The sequence below is a fragment of the Vulpes lagopus genome, chromosome X, assembly GCF_018345385.1.
Source record: "Vulpes lagopus strain Blue_001 chromosome X, ASM1834538v1, whole genome shotgun sequence".
In the NCBI taxonomy this organism is placed as follows: Eukaryota; Metazoa; Chordata; class Mammalia; order Carnivora; family Canidae; genus Vulpes; species Vulpes lagopus.
In genome coordinates this window covers 41791641-41817868 of record NC_054848.1, presented here as the reverse complement: position 1 = coordinate 41817868, position 26228 = coordinate 41791641, and the positions used below count along the sequence as shown (strand labels likewise).

General features: G+C 51.0%; 2 protein-coding genes across 12 annotated transcripts; one reads left to right on the top strand and one right to left on the bottom strand.

Annotated features, from left to right (window-relative positions):
- Nucleotides 1-754: 754 nt before the first annotated feature.
- Nucleotides 755-10358, bottom strand: FTSJ1 (FtsJ RNA 2'-O-methyltransferase 1). 9 transcript variants are annotated; one of them, XM_041742102.1, is made up of 13 exons: nucleotides 10077-10358; nucleotides 8354-8561; nucleotides 8028-8097; nucleotides 7838-7928; nucleotides 7436-7514; nucleotides 5325-5377; nucleotides 5186-5239; nucleotides 4996-5098; nucleotides 4809-4892; nucleotides 4099-4202; nucleotides 3753-4001; nucleotides 3540-3581; nucleotides 755-1345 (listed from the first exon to the last, which is right to left on the bottom strand). In XM_041742102.1, exons 2-12 carry the CDS (start codon nucleotides 8472-8474, stop codon nucleotides 3549-3551), a joined length of 1041 nt encoding a protein of 346 aa, XP_041598036.1. In that variant the 5' UTR covers nucleotides 8475-8561; nucleotides 10077-10358; the 3' UTR covers nucleotides 755-1345; nucleotides 3540-3548. The 9 variants fall into 9 exon arrangements, with proteins under 9 accessions (XP_041598036.1, XP_041598037.1, XP_041598034.1 ...); XM_041742103.1 differs by having other exon boundaries at nucleotides 8354-8535; XM_041742100.1 differs by having other exon boundaries at nucleotides 8354-8523.
- Nucleotides 10359-16761: 6403 nt separating this feature from the next.
- Nucleotides 16762-26027, top strand: SLC38A5 (solute carrier family 38 member 5). 3 transcript variants are annotated; one of them, XM_041741213.1, is made up of 16 exons: nucleotides 16762-16892; nucleotides 18391-18444; nucleotides 18524-18599; nucleotides 19012-19127; nucleotides 19231-19304; nucleotides 19895-19987; nucleotides 20112-20190; nucleotides 21893-21975; nucleotides 22273-22331; nucleotides 22429-22566; nucleotides 22777-22856; nucleotides 23487-23587; nucleotides 23852-23967; nucleotides 24790-24934; nucleotides 25028-25131; nucleotides 25597-26027. In XM_041741213.1, exons 2-16 carry the CDS (start codon nucleotides 18392-18394, stop codon nucleotides 25696-25698), a joined length of 1419 nt encoding a protein of 472 aa, XP_041597147.1. In that variant the 5' UTR covers nucleotides 16762-16892; nucleotide 18391; the 3' UTR covers nucleotides 25699-26027. The 3 variants fall into 3 exon arrangements, with proteins under 3 accessions (XP_041597147.1, XP_041597150.1, XP_041597149.1); XM_041741216.1 differs by lacking the exon at nucleotides 16762-16892 and adding an exon at nucleotides 17076-17091; XM_041741215.1 differs by lacking the exon at nucleotides 16762-16892 and adding an exon at nucleotides 17907-17932.
- Nucleotides 26028-26228: the final 201 nt, after the last annotated feature.

Genomic DNA, 26228 nt, shown 5'->3' with positions numbered 1-26228 from the left:
GTAATCTAAAAAAGCCCAAACTCCTAGGAACAGACAATAAATCGATGGTTGCCAGAGGCAGGGGTCAAATGGGTGAAGGTGGTCAAAAGGTACAAACTTCAAGTTATAAGTTTAGGGCTGTAAGGTACTGGATAGTGACTATGATTATCCAGATCATATATTTGAAAGGTTCTAAGAGAGTAGATCTTGGGGATGCCTGGGTAGCTCAGTCAGATGGGCTTCTGTTTTTGGCTTGGGTTGTGGTCTTGGGGTGGTCCCGGGATCGAGCACTGTGTCGGGCTCCCTGCTCAGCAGGGAGCCTGCTCTTATCTCTCTCCCCCTCCTCACCCCTGCACTCTTGCTCTCTCAAATGGCTAGATAAAATATTTAAAAAAGAGAGAGATCTTGGGACACTTGGGTGGCTCAGCATTTGAGTGTCTGCCTTCAGCTCAGAGCATGATCCTGGAGTCCCCAGATCAAGTCCCGCATCAGGTTCCCTACAAGGGGGCCTGCTTCTCCCTCTGCCTATGTCTCTGCCTCTCTCTCTCTGTGTCTCCCATGAATAAATAAAATAAAATCTTAAAAAAAGAGAGAAGAGAGAGAAATCTTAAAAGTTCCTATCACAGGAAAAAATTTCTGTGAGGTGATGCATATTAACTTACTGTAATCATTCTGCAATAGGTATACATTGAATTAGGTTGTATACTTTAAATTTATGTCTTATGTTAATGAGAACAAATATTACTATATATATTAAAATGAAACAACACTGGCATACAGTAATATATGGACTTTTTTATTAGTACATCAAATTATAAGATCTTCTATAAGTCAAAGTAGTGCCAAACGTGAACAGCATCTTAAGATGCCTGCAAAAACTGTAATGGAACATAAAAAGTAACTAATTTGTATTGGTGGGAAGGTAACAGGCACTGCTTTTACTATTGGGATTTGTTGCCAGCATTCCTATTGGGGAGTAAAGCTAAATTTTAGTTATATTAGTGAAATTTCAGTTATATTAGTGAAAATAAAGATGTAAGATTTTCCTCCATCAGGTTCACAGATACCCCTGACTTCTATACGGTGAAGAACCCCTACTTTGGGGGTAAACTCTAGAAATAATCAGGACACCTCTGGAAAGATTTAGAAAGGAGGCAAGGCCTCGCTCAAAAATCCCCTCCGTGGTGTAGACAGGCATACTGTGCTGTTGCTTTCCTTGCTGGGCTCCTGCTAGTTGTGGGTTACCACTCAGGGCTTGAATGTTCAGGACCTGTTGATGAGTTATTTGAAAACCAGTTCATCAACGTAAGTTCTTTCGTCTTCCTGCCGCCAAACAGCTTCTGGGTTGTAGCAGACTGCCAGCTACCTAAAATCAGGGACAGAGAAAATTTTAAACATACATTCTCCCACTTCTACTATAATCATTTTTCACTCAACTACTAACATTTCTTTTTAAAGATTTTATTTATTGGGCAGCCCCGGTGGCGCAGCAGTTTAGCGCCACCTGCAGCCCGGGGCATGATCCTGGAGACCCTGGATCGAGTCCCATGTCAGGCTCTCTGCATGGAGCCTGCTTCTCCCTCTGCCTGTGTCTCTGCCTCTCTCTCTCTCTGCATTTCTATGAATAAATAAATAAAATCTTTAAAAAAAGATTTTATTTATTTATTCACGAGAAACACACACACACAGAGAGAGAGGCAGAGACAATAGCAGAGGGAGCAGGTCCCCCACAGGGAACCTGATGTAGGATTCAATTCCCAGACCTGGGATCATGCCCTGAGCTGAAGACAGGCATCCCAATAAATAAAATCTTTAAAGAAATGTCAGTACTTGGGATGCCTGGGTGGCTCAGCAGTTGAGCGTCTGCCTTCGGCCCCGGGCGTGATCCTGGAGTCCCAGGATTGAGTCCCACATCAGGCTTCTTGCATGGAACATGCTTCTTCTCTCTCTGCCTGCGTCTCTGCCTCTCTTTCTGTGTCTCTCATGAATAAATAAAATATTTTTAAAAACTTAAAAAATATTTTATTTATTTATTTGACAGGCAGAGAGAGAGAGCACAAGCAGAGGGAGAGGCAAAGTGAGAAGCAGCCTCCGCCTTGAGCAGGAAGCCTGATTGTGGGGCTTGATTCCAGGACCCCGGGATCATCCTGAGCCCAAGGCAGATGCCCAACTGACAGAGCCACCCAGGTGCCCCAGTACTAACATTTTTTTGACCTTTCCCCCTACCACTTCTATTGTGAACTGTAACATACAGAAAAATACACACTTACATGTTTTATATAGGTTCAGTTTAAGGACAAGGTGTTTTCATAATTGTAGTATGTTCATTCTCATTGCTGTGCAATTCCCCACTGTGAATATACCATGATTTAATGATCCACTCTGCAGTTAATAGATGTTTGGGCTATATCTAGCCTGAGGGTACAAATAGTGCCAGTGAAGAATTCTGGTACTTATTTCTTTCTTTTTTTTTTTTTATTTATGATAGTCACGGAGAGAGAGAGAGGCAGAGACACAGGCAGAGGGAGAAGCAGGCTCCATGCACCGGGAACCCGATGCGGGATTCGATCCCGGGTCTCCAGGATCGCGCCCTGGGCCAAAGACAGGCGCCAAACCGCTGCGCCACCCAGGGATCCCCTGGTACTTATTTCTTAAGAGCAGAACTGGCCCCTCGCTACTCCCTTACACACCAGCCATAGTTCTACCTCAGGATCTTTGCATTTGCTATTCTCTCTCCGTGGAACATTCTTCCCCTAGATGAACACATGCATTCCCTCCCTCATCTCCTTTAGGTCTTAGCTCAAACATTACCTCAGTAAGCCCTTCCATGATAACCCTTTTAAAAACTGAAAAACTGCCACCCCTGAAATTCCTGATTCTGTTTACCTTACTTTATTAAAAATAATTCTTGGGATGCCTGGGTGGCTCAGCAATTAAGCATCTTCCTTCAGCCCAGGGTGTGATCCTGGAGACCCGGGATCAAGTCCCACATCAGGCTCCCCGCATGGAGCCCGCCTCTCTGTGTGTCTCTCATGAATAAATAAATAAAATCTTTAAAAAAATTTTTTTATATCCCTTATTACCTTTACATATATATATGATATATTTATATAAATATGCCTTTATATCTACAGTATAATTTAAGCTATATATACTGAAATGAAAGCTAGAAATGTGTATGTGTACAAGTATGCATATATAATGTATCTATGTGTATGCCGTGTGTAGAAACTCCTGCATTAATAAGCTGTTTTTATTACCCCTTTCCCAATCTGGAAGCTCCACCAGCACCAGAATATTTGCCTGTTCTGTTCCCTGCTCTATCTCCCAAACTAGAACAATGCCTGGCACACAGCGTGTGGTTAAGAAACAGTTTGCTGAATGCCTCCATACCTAAAACGCTGAAAGCAGTTCTTGGCATGTGACATCAGGTACTTAGTAAAGGTGGGCTGACTGAAATCTTATCAGTTGATACAAACATTTCAAAGGTGAAATTTTCCTGAGTTTTTTTTCTTAAAGGTGCCCTTCATTCAAACTATTAGCTAAAAAGGCAAATTTACCTGAGTGTATTAAGGCGAACAATTCATTTCACTGTCTTCCACCTACCCAAGAAAAAGAAAAATGACTCAGGTACTTGCCAAGCTTTTCCATTCATTACACTTGGTTTTACCCATCAACTTTTTATAGTTGCTGGGAGGCAGGGATGAGCATTCCACCCTGCCCCAGAACCACGCCATTTGGGGACAGAGAGAGGTGCACTAAGAGGGGCTCACTGTGGGCTCAGAGAAAGGGCACAGAGGGCCCTGGGCCACAGGTTTCCAGACCTCAGGGGCCAGCAGGGTGTGGCACTGTGGGGCCGCCAGGGGCTGGGACAGCGTGTCCACTGTGCTGATGGGGCAGTCCTGGGGGCGGAGCTCCTTGGCCAGCCGCCCCTTCTTCTTCAACGTGCAGGCCTCCTGGTATGGTGGCGAGATGGGGGGCTGCGTGGGTGGAGTGTACTTATATTCTGAGCCATCCTCTAGCTGCAGGGACACATTGGGGGAAGATGGTGAGGATATGAGAACCCAGGAGAGCCCCTCTCCCCTGCCATCCCCTGCCTACTACTGGTTGGGCACTCACGTCCAGTGGGTAACTGCGGTCTGAATCATAGGAGCTCAGGTCTCCACAGGTCACAAATGGCACAATGATGCGAGTGGGACCATCTAATTGGTTGAAATCTGGATCTGACAAGCAGGGAGAAATAAGACAGGACAGGACTGGGATGCCTGGGACCAGTTGGGACTCCTTCTACAGCAAGGGTACGGAAAATCCTTCCTATGTACTTACCGACTACTCTCATACTCCTCCACCAGAAATCCTTCATTTTGTTCAGATCACCTCCTCAGGGAGCCCCTCCAAGATCACCTGTTCTAGAGCATCCCCCTCTCCTGCTCTTCTCACGCTGTGCCTTATGTTCACCTGCCATTCTACCATACGCTGCCTGAACCCTGTCTCACTCAAGTGTGCTCACCTTAAGAGCAGACTCTGTGCCTTTTCCCACAAGGGACCAGGCTAAAGGCTCTCTCGAGGCCAAATTCCCATGCAGGGGTGCAGGGGTGGAGTATCCACCTGGGGGCATGACCCAGTCTTCCTAGGCTAGAAACTTAGGTGGGTGTAATCTCCACTGGGGCAGGACTTGGGACCCGAGAGTAATCATGAGAAGACTGGGATGAAGATCCTCCTGGGACAAAACATCCATACAGGGGTGGGGCTGAGGGCCCTCCTAAGACATACATTCCATAAGGGGGCAGAGTCTCCCCAGGGAGGGGGCCCAGAACTCTGGCTCTCACCGTACGAATGGTCCAGCAGGGGTTTGGTCAGGTCTGGAAGGAAGCCTTCAGGGGGGTCATAACCCTGACAGACAGCGAAGGCCTCTGTGGGTGGAAGGTAGAGCGAGGGGTGACTGCTACCTCCACCCCACACAAGATGCATCCCCAAGATTCGTGTCTGCCTGCCTGCCCGTTGCACCCCACTGACCTATGCTGGAGTTGCGGCTGCTCCTGGGCTTAGCACAGAGCACATTAGAGAAGAAGACTCGCAGCTGGCTGTAGATCAGGGTCACATCCCGGCCTCGGAAGATCTGTAGGGCGAGGAGACAGGGGATGAAGGCACAAGGGCGGCCCTGGAGGACCCCTATTTTGCCCTCATCAGGTCCTCCAATGCTCACCTTGGCTACAAAGCATCCCCCTGGCTTCAAGACATGTGTAGCAATATTCAGAGCCTGTGGGCAGGACAAATGGCTAAGGCTGAGGTGGAGACAGGCATGAGGGGTCCAAACTGAGGCAGGGGTGGCCAAGGTTACTCACGGCTAGGAGGAGCTGGGCCTGCATATATTCATCAACATCATGGAGGCCAGTTACTGTAGCAAGAAGAACAGTGTTAGGGGGGCCAGCCGGTTCTGGCTATCTCCTCGTCCCAGACAGGTCAGGATGCTACAACCATTTCCCAGGCTCTCCTCCTACTGAGGTTCTGCACGCAAATTACCACCTGCCAACTGGATGTGTGTTCTGGGCTCTGAACCCTTAGGAACTCATTTGAATTTTCAAAACCACCTTATACACAAGTATCATTATTATTATTTCTTACCTCCAACCCAGACTGCTCCTCTGAGCACCTGACTCACAGATCAGACTGGACATCTCAGACTCAGCATGTCCAAGACCAGACTCCTGACCTTCCTGCTCAAACCTCTCTCCTTACCCCACTTTTCCCATTCCATCTGATCCTTCCAGCTGTTCTAGGCCAAAAACCTCAGTAACCTTGACACACTCTGTTCTCTCCTCACATCCATGTTGAAGCATTAACAAGTCCTGTTGTCTGTACTTGCAGAAGATCTGCTGGATTGATCCTCTCATCTCTGCCACCACCACTCTGGGCTACACTGTCCACCTGGGCTACTGCAGTCGCCTCCTCCTCCCACCCTTGCCCCTCACACTGCTCAGAGCAGCCAGAGGGGTCCGGTCATAAGCTGAGCCAGGCATGGCCCTCCTCTGCTCACAACCGTCTCATGATTTTTTCTGAGTTCTCATCTCAAGGAAAAAGCCACAATGCTCACTGGGGCCCACGAGGACCCCACACAAGGACCTTCCCCCACCCTGTCTCTCTGACCTCTCCTGCTACCACTTTCCCCCTCACTCCCTCTAATCTAACAATTCTGATCCTTTTTTTTAAAAAAATTATTTATTAATGAGAGACAGAGAGAGATGCAGAGACACAGGAAGAGAGAGGAGAAGCAGGCTCCGTGCAGGGAGCCTGATGTGGGACTCGATCCCAGGACTCTGGGATCATGCCCTGAGCCAAAAGCAGATGCTCAACCGCTGAGCCACCCAGGCGTCCCTAACCACTCTGATCCTCACAGGCCCTCGCATATGCCAAACATCCTCCACCTCGGGGCCTTTGCACTAGCTGGTCCCTCTACCTGGACTGTTCTTTCTCCAGATATGCCCCTGGACTACTCCCTCACCTCTGTTAGGTCTTTGTGTTAAAGTCCTGGGGGCCTTCCCATCCGCTTTACTTAAAATTCCAACAGGTACTCCCTGTCCCCTCCTTTCCATTGACTTTCCTCATGGTACCTATTATCTCTTCACATACTATGTGACTCCATCATTTGTTTCTTTTCCCTCTGCTCTCACTAGAATATTAGGTCTATGAGGTCACATAAGAATTTTATTCACAGGGACGCCTGGGTGGCTCAGTGGTTGAGCATCTGCCTTTGGCTCGGGGCGTGATCCTGGAGTCCCAGGATCGAGTCCCACATCAGGCTCCCTGCATGGAGCCTGCTTCTCCCTCTGCCTATGTCTCTGCCTCTCTCTCTCTCTGTGTCTCTCATGAACAAATAAATAAAATCTTAAAAAAAAGAATTTTATACACAAATGTCTTCCCCACATGTAGCACAGTGCCCGACGTATAATAGATGCTCAATAAATGTGCACTGAGTGAACAGCTGACTGAAAAACATGAATGATCAGCACAATAGAAACGGTTGCATATGAGAGATGGGCAAAGGGAAGGGTAGATAGCAGCCAAAACCAAAACAGTAGGGTGTAGAGATGGAGGAGACAGAAGCAGAGATTGAGGAAGCAGGGGTAGGGAGAAATTGCTAGATGTGGGGGGACAGCTAAAAGCAGAGGGAAGGCAGGGAGTAGCTGAAGTGGTGAAAGAAGCCAACAGAGGGTGCTTGGGAGGCTCAGTTGGTTCAGTGTCCAACTCTCGATTTCAGCTCAGGTCATGATCTCAAGGTTGTAAGACTGAGCCCCATGTCCTACACTGGGCATGGAGCCTGCTTATGATTCTCCCTTTCCCTCTGCCCCCACCTCTCTAAAAAAAAGAGAGAGAAAGAAAGAAGCCAACAGATGTGGGAGCCACAGAGAAGGACACACACAGGGCCCCGCCTGGTCTCCCAACCCCTGCTGTTTACCATCAGGAGCCCCGTCACACACCACTAGGTCCGCTGGGCAGCCCTCAAAGTGCTGGATGATCTCCTTGGCAGTGGACAGCTATGGAAGAGAGGGAAGACAAGTGGTCCCAGGCCCCCCTGTCTGCAGCCCTCTAACCCCACCTGCCCATGGTCCTAGCCAGCAACCTTGGGTCAGCCAAACCCTCAGGCTTTGCTGGTCTAAGACTGGGCTCCATCTCTGGGGACAGTCCCATCATTTTTAGCTGTCTCTGCGATTATGACCCGCTGGCTCTGTTTCTCCATTGTTACACTCTCTCAGGTTCTCTTGGTTGCTCTCTCTCTTTCTCTTCCACTTTGCGTAGCTGCCAGGTTAGAGGGGCTCTGGCCCAGGATATACCCCAATACCCCCAGCCATACTCTTACCTGGGTGATGTCCCCTTGGATCTGTAACACACCTGGTAATGGAGCCATAGCCTGAAGGTCCACAGCCACCACATGGCCGGAACCCTGGCCCCTGTGGACAATATGACCCATGTCAGCCCAGTTTTTACTCTTGGCTCATCCCTGACCTGGCCTACCCTCCTGGCTGCCCCATCTGGGACTCCACACTCACCCAATTTTCTGACTCAGCACCTGGCTCCAGCTGCCTGGGGCTGCGCATAGGTCAACTGCCCGTGTCACGCCTGAGCACACACAGGAAGGTGTAATGGTCAGTTGCAGCCACCTCTCCAACCCCGAGCCCTGCAAAGTTCACCCCTTTCCACCCACATCTACCCATGCCCAACTCCTTTCAAGTACCTGCCCCTCTTCCTGCCTGGCCCCTGCCCCATAGACCCTCCCAGTCAGCCCACCTACCATAGGAAGCTCTGCAGGCATGGCCCACTTTTCGATTTCCTTTGCCCACCCCATTCCCCAGTAACTCGCCCGCCAGGTGGGGACCTTGGAAGAGGTGGAATTCCTCGTCAAGTTGTAGCAGCTTGAAGGCACTGCGGGCACGCCAGCCATTCTCCTTGGCCAGGCGGTAGTAGACATCCCGCTTGTCCTTCGATGTCCGTCCCATCTCACACGCTGTTTGCCCAGGGATCTGCCAACAGTAAGCTGATGCTGCACTGTATCAGTAACTGGGTGAGTGGGCTACCATCTATGTCTTCAGGGCAATAAGAACCACACAACCGCCCCCATTAACCCCATGACAGCTCACTCAGCAGATGGGAAAAGTAGAGCCCAGTCCCTAACCCCACTGACCTCACAAGGCCTGAGGGACTCCATCACTGAACTCTAAGGCTTCACTGCTCACCCCACAGAACCCACCCTGTTCACTCCACAGACTCCTCCACTCACCTCACAGATCCCCAAACCCAACACTAATAGATGCCCCATTACCGACCCCGTTGACCTCCCACTGCTGCCCCCCATACTCCACACATAACACTGTAACACTGACTTTGAATGCATCTCCACTCACCTCATCCCCATTAACATCTCACTGACCATCTCCCCAGCTGTCTTCATGGCCTCTAAATTCATACACCTCTATCAGCCCACTATAAATCCCTTGCTTTTATCCCCATTATCCTAATACTACTTTATTGTACTCCTCACTCCCTTAATCTCTCCCTACTCCATTCCCCATTAATAAATTAGGCCCCCAGTAACTCCTTTATTACTTCATCTTTATCAATCTCCATGAATATGTAGAAAATCCTGGCCTATTAGCTTCCTATTATGCTCTTAATCAGCCCTCCAACTGATCCCTCATAGATCTCACCATTAGCCCTTGTAATCCTTTAATTATCACACATGTTAACCCCTATGATCAAACATCAGTTCCCCATTCTCCCTCAATGTCCACCTTGCCCCCTCAATAATCACTTGATCACACCACAACAGCTTACTATTACCCTCTCTTTGTTCACCCTGTTCCCATCAATTCCTCAATTACCATGCTACATCACCCAAACCTTTTGACTACAACACACCTTCTCCCTCCCATTCACTTTTCTGTGATCACTGCCCCCATTGGCTCCTTGATCACGACTCCCACTGGCCTCTATTATTCCCTCCATAGCTTCACCATTATTGTTTGGCTTACTACTGTCCCATCGCTCTTTATTTATTAACTTGTTTAACATACCTCAGCAGTCCCTCAGGGATCATACCCCCATCCACCTCCTGTTATCTTCTTTCTACTTGCCCAGTCTACCACCTTCTTTCATCAATGAACACACCCCTGGCCCCCATGAACATGTTGATTAAAGCACTCCTATTAGCCCCCATCGATTCCACGCTAACAATGCCCATCAGACCCCCAGTACTTTCCTGCAACTCACCTACCTGCCCCACTAACAGTCCTCTGGCCACGCTCTCGGTCTCGCATCATTGCCTCAAAGCCCATGTCCCCATTGGGACCACCAGACCCCATTCAAGGAAGTTCCTCCAATACCTGGACCCCTGTGCCCTCCAACCTCCCAGTCCACCCCGCACAGCGGTTTCCTTCTACAGACAAACCTTGGCGCCTGCAGCCCAACCGGCACCAGCCACCCAGACTATGCGGCTGCAGCACGGAAGGCGAACTTCCCTCCTTCCCTCACCAGCGGGACGGCGCAGGCGTGCCTCAACCATCTCGGCCTGGACCCACGTCCTCCGCTCCCCCAAGGCCTACCTTAGCTTTCAGAGTGGGGAGAAGGGGGACGAGGAGACTAGTCGGTGAATAGCCCGAGACTCGGCGAGAGCGCGGACCCGCCAGAAATCGTAAGGCTTCAGTTTGTGTTCTTAGTCCAAATGCCTGTCGCGCATGCCTACGGGCTCCCGCAGAGTGGCAAGCCTGTCATCTTGGAACGAGAAGGCTCGGCTAGGCGCGAACCCGACCTGAACGTACAACGTGAGCCCCGTCATCTTGTGTTGACGTAGCTGGTCTCATGGACTGCTGTTCCCAGCATGCAATGGGGCCGAGCCGAGTGGCTGAAGTCGCGCACTGTGCGGCTGAAATACCGCGAGGCGCAAGAACTGACCCTTCCTTTTTTCCAAGGCTAAGATCGTTTCACTCCCCGCCCCTCCTATTTCGGACCAGCGTGTTCACCGGGGACTACATTTCCCAAGATGCAACGCGCACGACGGAATCCATTCGTTTTAGGCGTGTTGCGAAGTGAAATTAGAGCTAGAGTCCTAGAACTTGTTAGGAAAGTACTTTAAGGGACAGCTGGGTGGCTCAGCGGTTTAGCGCCGCCTTCGGCCCAGGTCGTGGTCCTGGAAACTTGGGATCGAGTCCCACGTCGGGCTACCTGCATGGAGACTGCTTCTTCCTCTGCCTCTCTCTCTCTCCCCCTCTCTGTGTCTCTCATGAATAAATAAGCAGAAAAATCTTTAAAAAAGGAAAGTGCGTTAATTAAGTGCGCTAGAGCGCGGAAGCCGGTCTGTGGCCAAATTCGAACCCACTTGAGTTGTACCTTTCAGAACTTCAGTTTCCCCCTCTGTGAAATAGGGCTAATGAGTGGTATAGCTTCACAGAGTTATCGGGAGGATTTAAATAGGCGTAGTTCAGCACAGTGTCCTTTTGTGATTCTGTGTTCCTCAAACGTTTTTAACTTCAACCCACTAAAAACTGCATCGCGGTGCACAAGCAAATATAGTAATGGAAGCATTAAAGCACAAGCACAAGCAAATATAGTAATGGAAGCATTAAAGCATTTACCATATGTCAAGCATCTATTCCAAGTGCTCTCAGTGGTGTGCTGGTAAATGACTAAAGAGCTCTTTGGGCTGGGGGCGGGGAGGGAGAAAGCCCCGATTTCTCACATTTGCCAGTTTTCCATACTATTATCTTGTCAGATTTTAAATTACTGACGTGTAGTCACGGAACAAAATTCGGAAGAGATGCATTAGTGTAATATTTCTACCATACAGTTCAAATAGACCTCCAAAGCATAGAGAATAGTGAAATGTAGTAAAATAGGAAGTGACGAGTTTTGAGTATCACTTTCTAAATAATAAATAATCTCATTTATTTAATTGTAAGTTTATATTATTTCATTTTAAATAATAACTGCTTAACAACTCTGTCGCGATATTCCTGAAAATTGAAAAAGCAGTCTGCAAACTTGGCTCCAGTGCACTGCTGGATTCTTTCCTGGAACTCATTTTAATCCTAATGACAACTATATGAAGTAGTTACTGTAATCATCCCCAGTTTATAGATATATAGAGAGGCTGTATACTACATTAGGTGTATAAACATATATGCTGCTTAATATGTATGTGATTATAAAGAAATATAGTGATGTATAATATTCACTAGTGTATAGGTTATATATTTGTAAGAAATAAATATACTATTACATGTAAATATAAGAAAGTGTATAATATATTTATGTATTTTGTATAGTATATATATAAAATACACATATCATCTTATGCATATATTTAAATGTATATGCTGATATATATAAATATAGTGGTATCCATATACATTTACTTATTCTAGTCACTGTACTAAATTAAACATCCTGTTATAGGGGTAAATATACAATGTGATGTCAGGTGGTGATAAAAAGGAATGAAGAATAACAAAGTAGGGTGAAAGGGATGGAGAGAAACAGAGGGGTTGAGTTGCTTTTTTAGACAGCATAGTCACGGAAGACTTCTCTGAGGAAGTGGCTTTTGAGCTGAGACCTAAAGGGAAATGCACCCAAGGAATATTTAGAGGAAGAGCATTCCAGGCACCAGCAGCCAGCCGCAAGTGCAAAGACCCTGAAGTGATAACAAGTTTGGTGAGTATTCAAAGAAGTCAACAACTGATTCATCATTCCTTAGAAATATGAGCTTCGCTAGGCAGGAATTTTGTTCTATCTTGTTCGCTGCTGCCTCCCAGCCCTAGAACAGGGCCAGGCACACAGATGGTGTTCAATAGATGTTTGTTGAATCCACCCTTTTGTTGCTTTGTTCCTTTATTCTTTCCTCAGTGGTGCGTTCTGCATTCATGTGGAGTGGGGGGCACCCTGGGAGGTGTAGACAGAAGAGCAGAGACAAGGACAAGAAGCCCTTCCCGGAGGAGTTCCCAAGAGCCAGGGAGGAAGCAAGAGCTGGTCAGCAGCGCTCCAGGGCCTTGTGGGGGCGGTGGGAACACGGCTCCCCTGTGGAGGTGAGCAAGTGTGAGAAAGCAAGGGTTCAAGCCACCTGGCCGCTGCTCCACAGAGAGGAGGGGGTGCCAAGCATTGGGGGCCCATGTTCACCCTGTGGGATGCTTCCCACGTCCTGTTTTCTTGCCTCTCACAAAGAGGATGTTTAATTTTTTTGCAAAGCAACTTGCTTCCTCCAGCAGGGCTGGGGGAATTGGGGGACAGGATCCAGGCTCTGAACTCCCCAGGCTTTTCCCGAAGTAGGGTGTCGGCCTGCAGCTCCCACCCAGCACCCCACTGAGTGTAAAAGTGTCCTCCCCTCAGCCTCCTGAAGAGGTCAAGGAGCAGGGAGCTGCCAGGCCAGCTCTGTACCGTGGAGGGCATCTTACCGGGGGAGGGAAAGACAGGGGGGGGGGTGTCCAGGTGCAGGGGACCAGACACTGACCCTAAAAGCCTTGCTGCCCAGGGGCTGCTTTGAGGGGCGGAAGAGTGTCTCTGTGGGGAGCCTGCCTGAAAGGAGAGATTAGAATCCTAAATGCAGCCCAGTGGGGGGTTGCTTTCACAGGCAGAGAAGAATTCATTAATTCCTTTCACAAATATGTTATTGGGCAATTACTGTGTGTCAGGCATTGTTCTAAGTGCTTTACCTGTATTAATTCATTCAGTCTTCCCAGGGGCCCTAAGACTTCGATGCTATTATGCTGGGGGGGTGTGCGGCTGAGACCCTGAGGCTTCAGAACTTACTCCAGGCCACACAGCTAGTAAGTGGCAGAGCTGGGAAAGCTCATGCTGTTAACTGCTTTGCTCCGTGGCTCCCTCCCCTGAAGGCTGCTGAGTAGTGACCTGTTTTAATGAAAAGCAGGGATCTGCTTATAAGAACCGACAGGAACCCAAACCGACTTTTAATAGATTCTATCGGAATCCCAAATGTCGCAAAAGGGTCTGCTTTAACTGAACCAACAAAAGCCTTAAATGACCCCAAGAGATGACCTTACTTCAATGAACTAACAAAGCATTCTTATCCCTGGCACAGACTCAAGGCCTCAGTCAAGCTTTAAAGACATCTGTTCCTTCTAAAGCAAGCTGCCCTCCCTCCGCAGCCAGATTTTACTTTCCCTTTGTTTTTCCTCCTACCAGCATATGTTGAACACTTGCCATTTGCCCTGAAACTTAGCTAAGCTATGAGGCGTGGGGCTGGATGCAGGCCCATCCCTCTTCTAGAAGAAGTTGCTTGGCAGAAATAAAAGTAAAAATGATGATAATATGACACTTGATAAGCGGCATTTATCTAGCACCTGCTGTGTGCCTGGTGGCCCTGCACTGGGCAATGTTGGAGGGCTGGGGAAGGCCCTGGGAGGGCAGGGGGATGATCAGGGCAGGAAGTTGCTGCTGGGATGTGGTGGGTGGGGGCATCTGTTTTTTTGTCCAAGGTACACTAGTTCTTTGGCCAGATGCTTCGACTTTTCTTGAAATCTAGACACGTCCCTAGACACCTCTCCCCTGCCTCCCCCCAACACACATACCATGGCCATGTAGGCCAAGGCCTCTGCCGACAGGTGTCTCTTTCCCTGGCCAGCCTGTAGCACAGATGTGTATGGCTCTGGGGGTGGGGGAGGAGGAATATGAGAGGAGAGAGACACTAGAATAGGCTGGGATAGATGAGGGGAGTGTGTGTGTGTGTGTGTGTGTGTGTGTATTTGAATATCCTCTGCCTGTACATGTTCTCAGCCATAAACATACGTATGGGAGCTCCACCCACATCTTGCTATGTAACTTGCCTGGTTGTATCTTGTGTCTATGACTGCTTGTGGACTCACATGTTTCACTTGTGAAAACTACGTGTGCTTCACTACGTGTGCTTCACTGCTGTCTGCTTGTGCAAATCATCTATATGGGGTTGAGTGTATATGTTCCTTGGGTGTTTGTGTGTCTCCTTTATACTGCTTATGGGTGCTAAGTGTGTTTATGTGTCTTGCCCATATACATGTGTCTCCTGTGTATGTGTGTCTTTCTTCTCTGGTGCCACGTTTGTGTCTGGCTATGGTGAGCTCCTTTGTGCGTGCCCTATGGGTGTTTCTCTTGGGGCCACTGTGTCCTATCTGGTTCCTTTGTTTCCTCCTCATGCAGTTTGAGATGTATTTTCTGGATTTCCTCTTTGTAATGATAGTAAGTGTCCTCTCTGCACCCCAGCTTTTCCTGTCTGTGCACCTGTATATGCGCTCCCTGAACGTTTCTTCTGACTTGATTTGTGAACAGCTTTGTGTGCACGTGGCTTTGTGTGGCCATCTGCTTGAATGAAATGGTGTGTGTGTCTGTGACCGCAGCTTCTCTGTACAGTTGTGTTTGCCTGTGAATTCCCCTCTCTGTGACAAGAGTCATATGTGGTCACATGGGGTCACAAGTTCACAGGTGAGTTTGTATCCATAGAGGTATCATTATAGAGCGTGAATCTATGCCCTATGAAGGACATAGGCCTTCAGGATTGTCGGAAGTGGGAATCATCTGTACAAGGGACGGGGTCCATGTATGATGTTGTCAGCTGTAGGAAATCATATTTGTGTGCTCTGGGTGCAGCTGTGAGTCTGTGTGTGATTTGCCTGTTGGGCTCTCCAGGATCTGGCTGTTGAGTCCATGGGCGATGATGTCCATGAGTCTGGAGTGGCTGGAAATCAGTGCAGGCCTCTCCCATGTCAGTCTGTGTTCTCTGGTTGCAATGCTGAGGCCCTGAGTGATGATACCTGTTGTGGGAAGTCATTCGATGCAGCCGTGAGCATGTGACAGTACCATGGCCTGGGCTCTCCCAGGTGTAGTCTCTGTGTGTTCATATGTCAGCCTGTATTCTGTGTGTGTGGCTGTGAATCTGTGTGCGAGTTTATATCCTGCAGGTGGTGGTGAGTCGGCCTCCGGTTTCTGAGCACTGGATGTGGTTGTGATCCCTGAGCAAGCAGGAGGCTCTCTCCTGCTGTGGGGAAGTAAACGCCCCATCCCTTGTCCCTTACCCTCCTCCGACTGCGGGTAGGGTGGGGGCATCTAGGCTTGCTTTGAAGCCCCAGCCAGCCCCTGGCCTTTCCGGGAATTCTATGCTCGCTGTGGGGGGTGGGCAGGAGGGCGAAGAGGCCCTGACAGAGGCCTCTTGTCCACCAGGACCTTGAGCAGTCTGGTTGAAGTTGAGCCTGGACCCTGAGTCCAATCTGCCTGACTCTGTGCAGGAGACACATGCCTTGCCTGGGACAGATATGCCTGTCACATGCTTGGATGGGAGTGAATAGACAGACCCACATATAAGGCAGACACACAGACAGCGGGGCTCCTCAGTTAGGGCGTGGACAGGCCCCACCCAATGCCTGGGCTGGGGTCCAGGACTTTAGGGTGTGCCTTGTTCGCAGACGCTGTGCATCCACACTCCTCACCCAACCACAATTGCCCCCCTGCCTCCTTCTAATGACCCCCAAGATTGAGGGTATGTTTTTGGCTAGGCTAGGCTATCTACCTATAGGAGGTCAGTCTATAGTGGCTGGGCTGTGTCTATCTCTATACCTGTCTCACTGCTGCTCTCAGATCTATCCATTCACCCTGTCTGCCCCTTTGCCTGAATCTGCTCCTCTAGGGGTCTTCCTGCCTCAACCACTCCCTCTGTCCACTTGTCTCTCTGGGCTGGTGTGTCTGTTCCCAGCCTCTGGGGATGTGTCTGGCTGTGTCCACCTGTCTATTTGCCAGTTGTGCCTCCTGCTTATTACCGGGCCTGACTGCCTGTTCCCTTCCCCCAGATGCTTCCATGGGCCTACCCCCTGTCTCTGAGTCTGTCGGTACCTCTCTCTCTCCCTATGACTGCCCCTCTGCCTGTCTGTCACTCCTCCGCGGCACGGCTCTCTCTCTGCCCTCTCTGCCCTCCTGTTGTTTCTCCTGCCTGCCTAGCTCCGGTCTCTCCTCTGCATCTTTTCCCTCCATCCGTCCCCCTCGCTGTGTGTCCGATCTCCGCGTCAGTTGCCTCTGTCCGCCTGTCCCCCTCTCTATCCTCTCTCAATCTTTCCACCTCCTCCCCAAGCCACACCCTCCACACCTCCGTCTCTCTCCACGTGGGTCCAGGTGAAGAAGAGCGCCCTCCTCCCCCACCCCGTTTCCTCCACCCAGAGCCAGATGGAGGGAAACTGAATTAAAATTAAAAGTTCTTCCCAGAAAAAAAAATAATCCGCGGGCCAGATGCGGCTCGGGCTGCGCTGATTAGCCACCTCGCCAGCGCGGCGGAGCTGATTGGCTACAGGGCGGGGCGGGGGCAGGGTCCGCAGAGGGGGAGCCGCGCCGGCCGTGGGGTCCCAGAGCCCTAGTGAGTTACTGCCGCTTCAGGAGCTGAGAGGAGCTGGAAGGTGAGGAGGGGGCGCTGACCAGGGTGTGGCTCTGGGGACCCTTGAGGCACGAGTCGGGGATCCCGGGAGAGGTTCCCTGGGGGAACCTCCAGGGGAGGGAGGGAATTCCCTGGAGACCTTTTTTAGCGCTAGCGGGGGAAGTGAGTGGGAGGGGGAGCCCTTTTGGTGCCTTGCTCCCGGGAAGCGAATTCACAAGCGGGTGAGAGTCTCCAGAGAGTGCTCAAGACTGAGGATGGGGCTCCTTGACAGGGGGTCCCCTTCCCAGGGAGGGTTTTCGGGGCTTGGGGAAGGGGCTGCCTGGAGGCACTTTTGGCAATGATGGGGACCCTGAATGGGGGTTTCTGACATACTGCACTTCCAGAAGTCAGCTCTGGGTTGGAGGTTTCTTCAGAGACACCCCATCCAGAAGACAGGGGGCTCCAGGCTCACAGGGGGATTGCGGAACACCCCCACCCGAGAAACACATCAGGCGGTTGGGAGGGGGCTTTTGATGCAGACCATAGAGATAGCTCATCCTCAGGAAGGGAAATTAGGGCTCGGGCAGGTTCCTGAGACACCCCAAGACCAGGAAGGATCTTAAGCCTGGAAGTGTGTCTAAAGTTGTTTCTGCCAGGAGACCAAGTGTTTAAGACGACTCTCAAGTCTTAACAGAGGTCCCAGAAAAATACTAAAAGGAGGTTTAAATGGGAGTCCCGAGGTAACTTGTATCCCTGGAAGGAGGCTCAGTTTGGGGAATTGTCTTTGGCCTCTAGTAAGGATATTCAGAATTGTGGCAGAGAGCAGTTTGCAGCCTGCGGGCGGCGGGTAGGGTCTCCAAGCCCGCCCCCCCCACCTCCAGCTCCTTCTACAGGTTGCATCAGCTCTGGGCTCAGGCTCGGGGCCCAGGCTGGGAGGAGGGGGGGCAGGGGGCGTTAGGAGGGGTGGGGCAGCCGGGCCGACACGTGTCCCTGTAAGGAGTGAGAGGCCTGGCCAAGCAGTGAGGGTGGAGGGAAGGGGGGGTGCGGGGGGCTGGCAAGGAAAGAGGCAGCAAGCGAGACTGAGTGAGTGTGGTGTCTGGGAGGACTGGCTATCTCAGCTCCAGATGGCCATCTCATCTGCTGTGGGGTCTCCGTTTCTCTCTCTTTCTTTCTTTCTCTCTCAATCTCTCTCCCCCCTCCCCCTCTATTTGTCTCTCGCTGCCCTCTTTTTCTGCTTGTCTGAGTAACTGTTGGCATCTCTTCCCCTCCGGATTCCCTTCTCTGCCTCCCATCTCTTCCTCCATCGCCCGCTCACTGTTGTCTTTGAGTCTCTCCATTTATCTCCCCGTCTCTCCTGTCCCTCTGCTTCTGTTCCCCTTGCCTCATCTCCGTTTCTCTGGTCCTCCATCTGCCTCTGTCTGACCCCCTGCCCTATTTATATCTTTATATAGATTTATATCTAGCTCTCTCCACTGTGTAGCTCCCCCCGCCCCCCGCCCGCTCCATCTCGGATCCCCCATCCTCCATTTCTCTGCCCACAGCATGGAACTGCAAGATCCAAAGATAAATGGAGCCCTCCCTGCGGATGCTCTGGGGTGAGTTGGGGGCCCAGGGGGACAAGGTCAGGGGTCAGGATTACCCTCTCACCAGCCCCTATGTCTCTGCCTTCTCCAGCTACAGGCAGGAACGCGAGGGCTTCCTGCCCAGCCATCCTCCTGCTCCGGGGAGGAAGCCAATTGAGTTCATGGATGTGAGTGACCTCCCAGGATCTGTCCCAGCTGCACCTTGCCCAACTCATCTCTTCCCCTACTGTTCCCTCGTCCCGGGGCTTCCCTGCCTAGCTATTTCCTGCCCCAGCCACTCCCGGTCCCCAGCTGCTCCCTCCCTAGCTGTTTTGCCTCTGGTGGCTGCTCCACCCTCCCCTGTTACACTCCTCTTCTAGCTGTTCCCCTCCAAAGTTTCTCCTAGCTCTTCCTAGCTCCTGTTTTCCCAGCTTCCCCGTGGTTTCACCTCCTTTTGCTTCTTAGCCTCCATTCCGTGGCCCTTTCTGGGTGTCTCCTGGCCCCAGTCACTTCTCCCCTAGTCTTTCCTGGGCCCCAGCCCTGATATCCTTACCTGGTCTCCCTCCCCATGTGTGCCCGTGCCTTGCCCCTTACCTGCAGTTCGAGGGGAAGACATCGTTTGGAATGTCAGTGTTCAATCTTAGCAACGCCATCATGGGTAGTGGCATCCTGGGACTGGCCTATGCCATGGCCCATACGGGGATCCTCTTCTTCTTGTGAGTCTTGGGCAGCCTGCGGGGGTGGGGGAGGGGGCCTGGGCGCCTTGTGGGGCCTGCAGGAGGCCTGGGGGCCAAGTCTGAGCTGCGCCATCTGCCATAGGGCCCTGCTGCTGTGCATTGCACTTCTGTCTTCGTACTCCATCCATCTCCTGCTGACCTGTGCTGGTGTTGTAGGTAAGGCCCCGAGCTCAACCCAGATCTTGGATCCCAGACTCCCGACCCAGCCCTCTGACCTGGGACCCTAGACCTCAACCCAAACCCTAGATTCTGAGCATACCACACTGACCCCAGATCCTGGACTCAGGACCTCAGACCCCATACTCAACTCCCTGGACTCCAGGCCTCAGACTGTGCATTGCCCTCAGAATGTATCTGGGCTCCCAGATCCTCACCCCTCAGTCTGGTATCAGACCTTATTTCTCAGACCCTCCCCACACCCAGATTACTACATTCCACTTCTAATCCCCTGCTTCTTAATCTCCAGCTCTCCCCTAATTGTGGAAGCCAGCCCCACAACCCCAAGACACCCACTACCCACATTCAACCCCCAACCGTCTCCCTGGTCACAGATCCTACCTCCCAGGCTCCATCTCAAGCCCACCTCTAACTGCTTAACCCTCACCTCCAGCTTCCATCAATCAGACCCAAGTACCCCAAGCCCCAACTCCTCAGCTCCCTGACCCTCGCTGCCCCCCCGCCATTTCTCCTCTGCCGGCCTGGCCTCTTGGACCCACAAACCATTCCTTCCTGTCTCCCTACTCCAGGCATCCGAGCGTATGAGCAGCTGGGACAGAGGGCGCTGGGGCCTGTGGGGAAGGTAGTGGTGGCTGCCGTGATCTGTCTGCACAATGTTGGGGGTGAGGACTCTGGGAGGTAGGGGATCAGCTTGGGGGAAGAGGGTGGGGTGGGGTGGGCCTCCTCAGGATGGGCTGGGGGGATGAGGGGAATCCTTCTGCTTATACCTCCCCCCACCTGCACCAGCCATGTCCAGTTACCTGTTCATCATCAAATCCGAACTCCCCCTGGTTATCGGCACCTTCTTGGACATGGACCCCGAGGGGTGAGTGAGCAACACCCCTTGGCTCTGGCCTGTAGGCCATTGACATTACCTGTGCGGTCTGGCTGCTGTCTGGAACTCTGTGCTCAGCTGACTCCCAGGTGCTCTGAGACTTGGGCAAGCCAGTTTGGTCAGACTGTGATTCTTGTATATTGTGATGCCAACAGAATGTGTGACTGTTGCTCTGACTATCTGGTAGACCATGTGTTGATTTTTGTGACTGTTATTCTGGCTGATTCTTTTTGGTAGCTGACTCCATATGTCCAGTGTACTCTGATGCTGACCATGTGACTGTACACATCAAGTAGACCTAAGCTCTGTGGATTTGGTTCTGGACTGTTGTATTGGCAGATTCTCTGGCCAGCTGTACGACAGCTGACTACAGCTGTGTCCCGTATGCTGTGATTCCAACCATGTGCGTTTGACATTTGCTTACTCTGACTTTTCCCTGTCCAGCGGATTCTGTTTGATTCAGGGTCCATCAGGCTTGCTAAATCTCTCTAGCTATAAGTGTAAATGTGCAGTGTACTGTGGTGCCAGCTATCTATATGTGATTTGCTCCAACTTTATGTGCCAGTAGGCTCCCATCGGTGTTTAATTTGGCAACCATTTTTCTGGCAAGTTCCCTCTTGTTCTATGTGTGTGTGTGTGTGTGTGTGTGTGTGTGTGATCCTCAACTATGATGATATGTCCTCTTGCTGTGGTTCCAGCCATGTGTTGAACGACCATTGTTCTGAGTATACATCTGATTGACTGTATGTTTGATTTTCAATCCAACAGCTGACTGAATCTGTTCAGCTGTTTGTATGTGATGGCTGACTCTGTGTATCCTGTTAGATCTTTGGTTCGATTCTGAAACCATTTAGGTAGCTGACAACTTACATGACTAGGTGTATCTAATTATTATAGTTAGCTCCCAGTAGATATATGGCCAATGGTGCTTTGTTGCTTTATTTCTGTGTAACTGTGTGTATGAAATAGTGTGTGATTGCCTGGAACATAATAGGCAGGTGATAAAATTCTTTTGAACAAGTGAGCAATTTTTCAGCCAGTTCTATATTAAGTGTCTTGCCTAGGCACCTCCTGCCAATATCTGTAGAGATCCTGCTCTTTCTTTGAGCTTGGTTCCAACAAGAGCTGGCCGATTTTTGTCTCTATTTCAGGCTTTGGCTGTGTGGCCAAATTGGTCCAGCTACTTTTAGGTGTTCAACACACCTTGAGCTGTTTAAACAACCACATGTGTGTGTTCCTGTCTCCTTGTTTGACTTTGCATCATTGCCCGACTACCAGATCATCAGACTGTTGTTCTACCTGTCAGACGCACCAGGGTCATGACTTACTCTGGGTCTGGTACCTTATGTTGGACTGTGAGAGTCTTACTGATTTGGGGTCCTGTCTGCCCATTTGATTGTGTGTCCGCTTGCGAGTCTGACAGCACAGTTTTGTCTGGCTGTGTGTGTGTGTTCTTAGCTGTGTCCCTTTAACAGGGTTCATCTAACAGTCTGATAATCAGTCTGGCTGTTTTTGTTGATCTTGTTGTGCCATTTGTCATTGTGACTGCCTGAATGACTTCTCACAGCTGAGGTGTCAGCTCATCTTTCCTGACTGTGGGCAGAAATCCATCTGTTCGGCTGTCTTCTATGAGTGTATGCCTGATGGTTTTCTTTGGCAGGCAGCTAGTCACTGTGTTTGCCTATCTCCCCAGGGGCTGGTTCTTGAAGGGAAACCTCCTCATCATCATCGTCAGTGTGTTAATCATCCTGCCACTGGCCCTCATGAGACACTTGGGTAAGAGACTTCCTGTGTTGGTCATTGGATAGTGGAGTTAGAGAAGGGGAGCCAGACTGAGAAAATCCCCATTGTCAAGGGTTGTGAAATCCCATGGGAGAGCTTGTGTGATGTGGGTTTTAACAGATGAATAGGAGTTTGCTATGGAGGTGGAGGCTTGCCCAGGTTGAAGTAAAAGCTTGTGTAAATATCTGTGGCCTAATTGGGGTGAGGTAGCCCTAAAGGCCAAACTAGGGTTTGATATTTGCTGTTGGAGGGTTCCTTGATTTCTGAGGCTCTGTATTTTACCCTTTGCAGGCTACCTGGGGTATACCAGTGGTCTCTCTTTGACCTGTATGCTGTTTTTCCTCATTTCGGTGAGTCTGAGGGAGAAGGACATGAAAAAATTAAAGAAAGCATTGGAACATTGGGACATAGCCTTCCCTGTGACCTCGCTTCCCCACCCTCCCCCAGGTTATCTATAAGAAGTTCCAGCTTGGCTGTGCTGTAAGTTTCAACGAAACAGCAGTGGACAGCAAGAACCCCTCAGGTCTTCCCATCCAGGGACTCAACAGAAGCTGTGAGGCCCAGATGTTCACAGTTGACTCACAGGTGGGTGTGTAGGCACGTGTATAGAGCTTGCACCACACTTAGGCCCTCTGTTCCTGTCCTATAGTGCACTCTGCTCAGAGTGGAGCTGGGCACCAGACATCAGGGGCTTCCATGTGTCTGATGTAGAGGGCAGTGGTGGGGCCAGGGGGATGAGGAGTGGGGGATAGACCCCTGTAGGTTCTAATCCTGTGTTGTGGGCCATTCCCCTAGATGTTCTACACAGTGCCCATTATGGCTTTTGCCTTCGTCTGCCACCCTGAGGTGCTGCCCATCTACACAGAGCTCTGCCGGTGAGTGGGCAGGCAAGTGGGCATGGGTGTTGTGATAGTCATCATGTCTGACAATCCCTCATGTCATCCTGGCACTGTAGCTTCATCCTGGCTAGAGTGTGCCAGGGGAGGGATTTGAGGTGGCCTTGGGGGGACTCAGAGTGGTGACTTTTTACTGATTAGGGCTTAAATGTTCAACTTTCAGCATCCGGTACAAGTGTGAATGGATAGAGTGGGGAGACAGAAATGATCAGATGGAGGGTGTGGCCTGCATGGATGGGGATGCGGAGATGGGGATGGTCAGATAGAGTGGGGAATGGGTGGACAAAACTGGGGTGGGCAGGGCAGATACAATGGAGAGATATGCGGATGATCAGATGGGGCACGGCATGGAGGTCAGATGCGAGGGAGAGGCATAGATGGTCAGACAGAGGAGAAAGACAAAGATGGTCATATGGACCGAGATGGATGGACAGGGGGAGGCTTGGCTAGTCACACAGGGGAGGTAGAGATAGGCATCCCAGTGTGTACCACTTCCTGTGCACATCAGCTTAAGAAGAAGGTGACTCTGGAGGATGTGGGCGAATTTTGAGGGGCCTGCACTAAGTCCAAGGGTCTGAGCATGACAGTTCCATAACCTTTGTGACTTAGGCCCTCCAAGCACAGAATGCAGGCTGTGGCCAACGTGTCCATTGGGGCCATGTTCTGCATGTATGGGCTCACGGCGACCTTTGGATACCTTACTTTCTACAGTGAGTGGGGCCGGGGCCAGGGTTGGGTGGGAGCTGGAGTGGGGGCTAGGCAGACTGCTGGGGCAGGAGCCTGAGCACTTTGCCTCCATGCCCTGGACCCATCAGTTTCCAGAGAGGGTGCACATCACACATGTGGATTTGGTTGGTGTGTGTGTGTGTGTGTGTGTGTGTGTGTGATGTGTGTGTGTGATGTTTGTTTCTGGGACACTGGTTTTGGTGCTCCCAGCACATCCTGCATCCCATGTCCCACATCCCATGGCCCAGATAGCGTGGAGGCGGAGATGCTGCACATGTACAGCCAGCAGGACCTGCTCATCCTCTGCGTGCGCTTGGCTGTGCTGCTTGCGGTGACTCTTACTGTGCCAGTCGTGCTGTTTCCTGTACGTGGGGTCAAAGGGTGGGCCCATGGAGCGGATGGACATGGATGGATGGATGGGTGGAGGGTGTAGGCATGGATGTTTGGCTGTAGGGTGGAGCTAGGAGTGGATGGATGGATGGAGGAGGCAGGGATGGGCAGATAGGGAAGGCAAAGTTGTCAGATGGACAGAGAAGGCAAAAATAGATGATCAGATAGAAAGGAGACATAGGTGGCACGCCAGAGAGAATGAAGGGGAGAGGGGTGGTCAGTTGGAGGGAGGAGGCACAGACATCTGGCTAGACAGAAGAGGGAGGCGGGAATGGTCAGACAGGGTAGAGGCAGAGACAGATGGACAGTCACAACGAAGAAATAGGGATGGACAGGAAAAGGGTGAAGGCAGAAGGAGTGAGGTATAGGAGGGGCCAGGCTCTCAGATTTGGAGGTGGGATGACCAGACAGAGGAGGGAGGTAGAGGTAGTCAGATGATGGAGAGAGAGGCAGGGATCTCAGACAGAATAGAAGGACGAGAGGGTGGTCATCCATGGAGGCAGAGACTTCGGATAGCAGGTAGAGGCACGGAGGGGAGGGAGGCGGTGAGCAGAGGGAAGGAGGAGGTGTGGATTGTCAGAAGGGCAACAGGATGCTCATTAGGAAGGTGGAGGTTCAGATGGATGGTCAGATGAGGTGGACATGTAGATAGTCAGATGGAGGGAGGATGAGGGATCTCCCACAGGGGGAGGCACAGATGGATGCTCAGAGGGTACAGTTCAAGTCATATGACCACATGGAGCAGGGGAGGCAGTACCTGGACCCTGACTAGTGTCCTACGCTACTCTGACCACAGATCCGCCGGGCCCTGCAGCAGCTGCTCTTCCCAAGCAGGGACTTCAGCTGGCCACGACATGTGGCCATAGCCCTGATCCTGCTTGTCTTGGTCAACGTTCTTGTCATTTGCGTGCCAACCATCCGGGATATCTTTGGGGTTATTGGTCAGTACCCCCACTCCAGTCCCAGACCCCACCTAATCTGGACCTTATACTCCAAGCCAGCATTGATTTCTGTCCTCCCTGTTTGTCCCCTAGGGTCCACCTCAGCCCCCAGCCTCATCTTCATCCTTCCTAGCATCTTCTACCTCCGCATTGTCCCATCTGAGGTGGAGCCCCTCTACTCCTGGCCTAAGATCCAGGTGAGCATTCCAGGGGAGGGCTAGGGAAAGAGGGAGTATTCTGAGGAGGACCACTCCAGGATGGCCAGAGATAAAAGGAACATTTTCAAGAGGGGGCTGGGGGCTGGGGGCAGGGGTGGAGGGGGTCTGGAAGAATGAAGGAGATTGTCTGAGGAAGGGGCTGGGCAAACAGCAGCAGCAGCAGGATCTGCAAAGACAGGGAGCATTCTACGGACAGACGGGAGGACCACTATTAGAAGAGGGTCAGGAGCACTTTCAAGGAGGATAAAGTAGAATACTCTATGAAGGGTTCTAGAAAGATGGAGAATTCTTTGGAAGGGGCTGGTGACAAGGAAGGGGAGAGAGTAGGAGGGTCAGGAATGAATGGGGCACTCTGGAGGGGATAGAGGGCTTGAGGAACATTTTCAGGAGGAGCTCTGGTGTGGAGACCCCACCAGCCCCATCTTCTCTCTCTCTCATCCACAGGCTCTGTGTTTTGGTCTCCTGGGGGTCCTCTTCATGGCAATCAGTCTAGGCTTTATGTTTGCCAACTGGGCCACAGGCCAGAGCCAAGTGTCTGGACACTGACCTTGCCCTGCACTGCCCTGGGCCCCTGTGCATATGGAGGAAGATGGGGCCACTCTCCAGGGTCCCTCCTGCCTGGCATGTGGAGGTGGCTGGTTCCCATTAACAAGGCTGTTGGAGGTAGGGGGGCCACAGAGGTTGCAGAGTGGTCTGCTTCCCTCCTTCCCAGGGATGCTGAGCTTGGATCAAGGCCCTAAGCCCAACCCCACTTGAGGAGACCAGGTCCTTGGGGAATCCTTGCCCAACCCAGTCCTTTCTGCCTCTCCTGGCAGAAGTTGTTTGTCAGGAGGACTCTCGAGCTAAAGGGGAAGAATAAAGATGCTGAATTGCAATTCTGGCCTCAGCCTTCTTTTTTTTAAGTTTGTTTGTTTGTTTGTTTGTTTGTTTATGAGAGACACAGAGAGAGAGGCAGAGGCCTATGCAGAGGGAGAAGCAGACTCCCTGTGGGGAGCCTGATGTGGGACTCAATTCCAGGACCTGCCTGAGCCGAAGATAGACACTCAACCACTGAGTCACCCAGGTGTCCCTGGCCT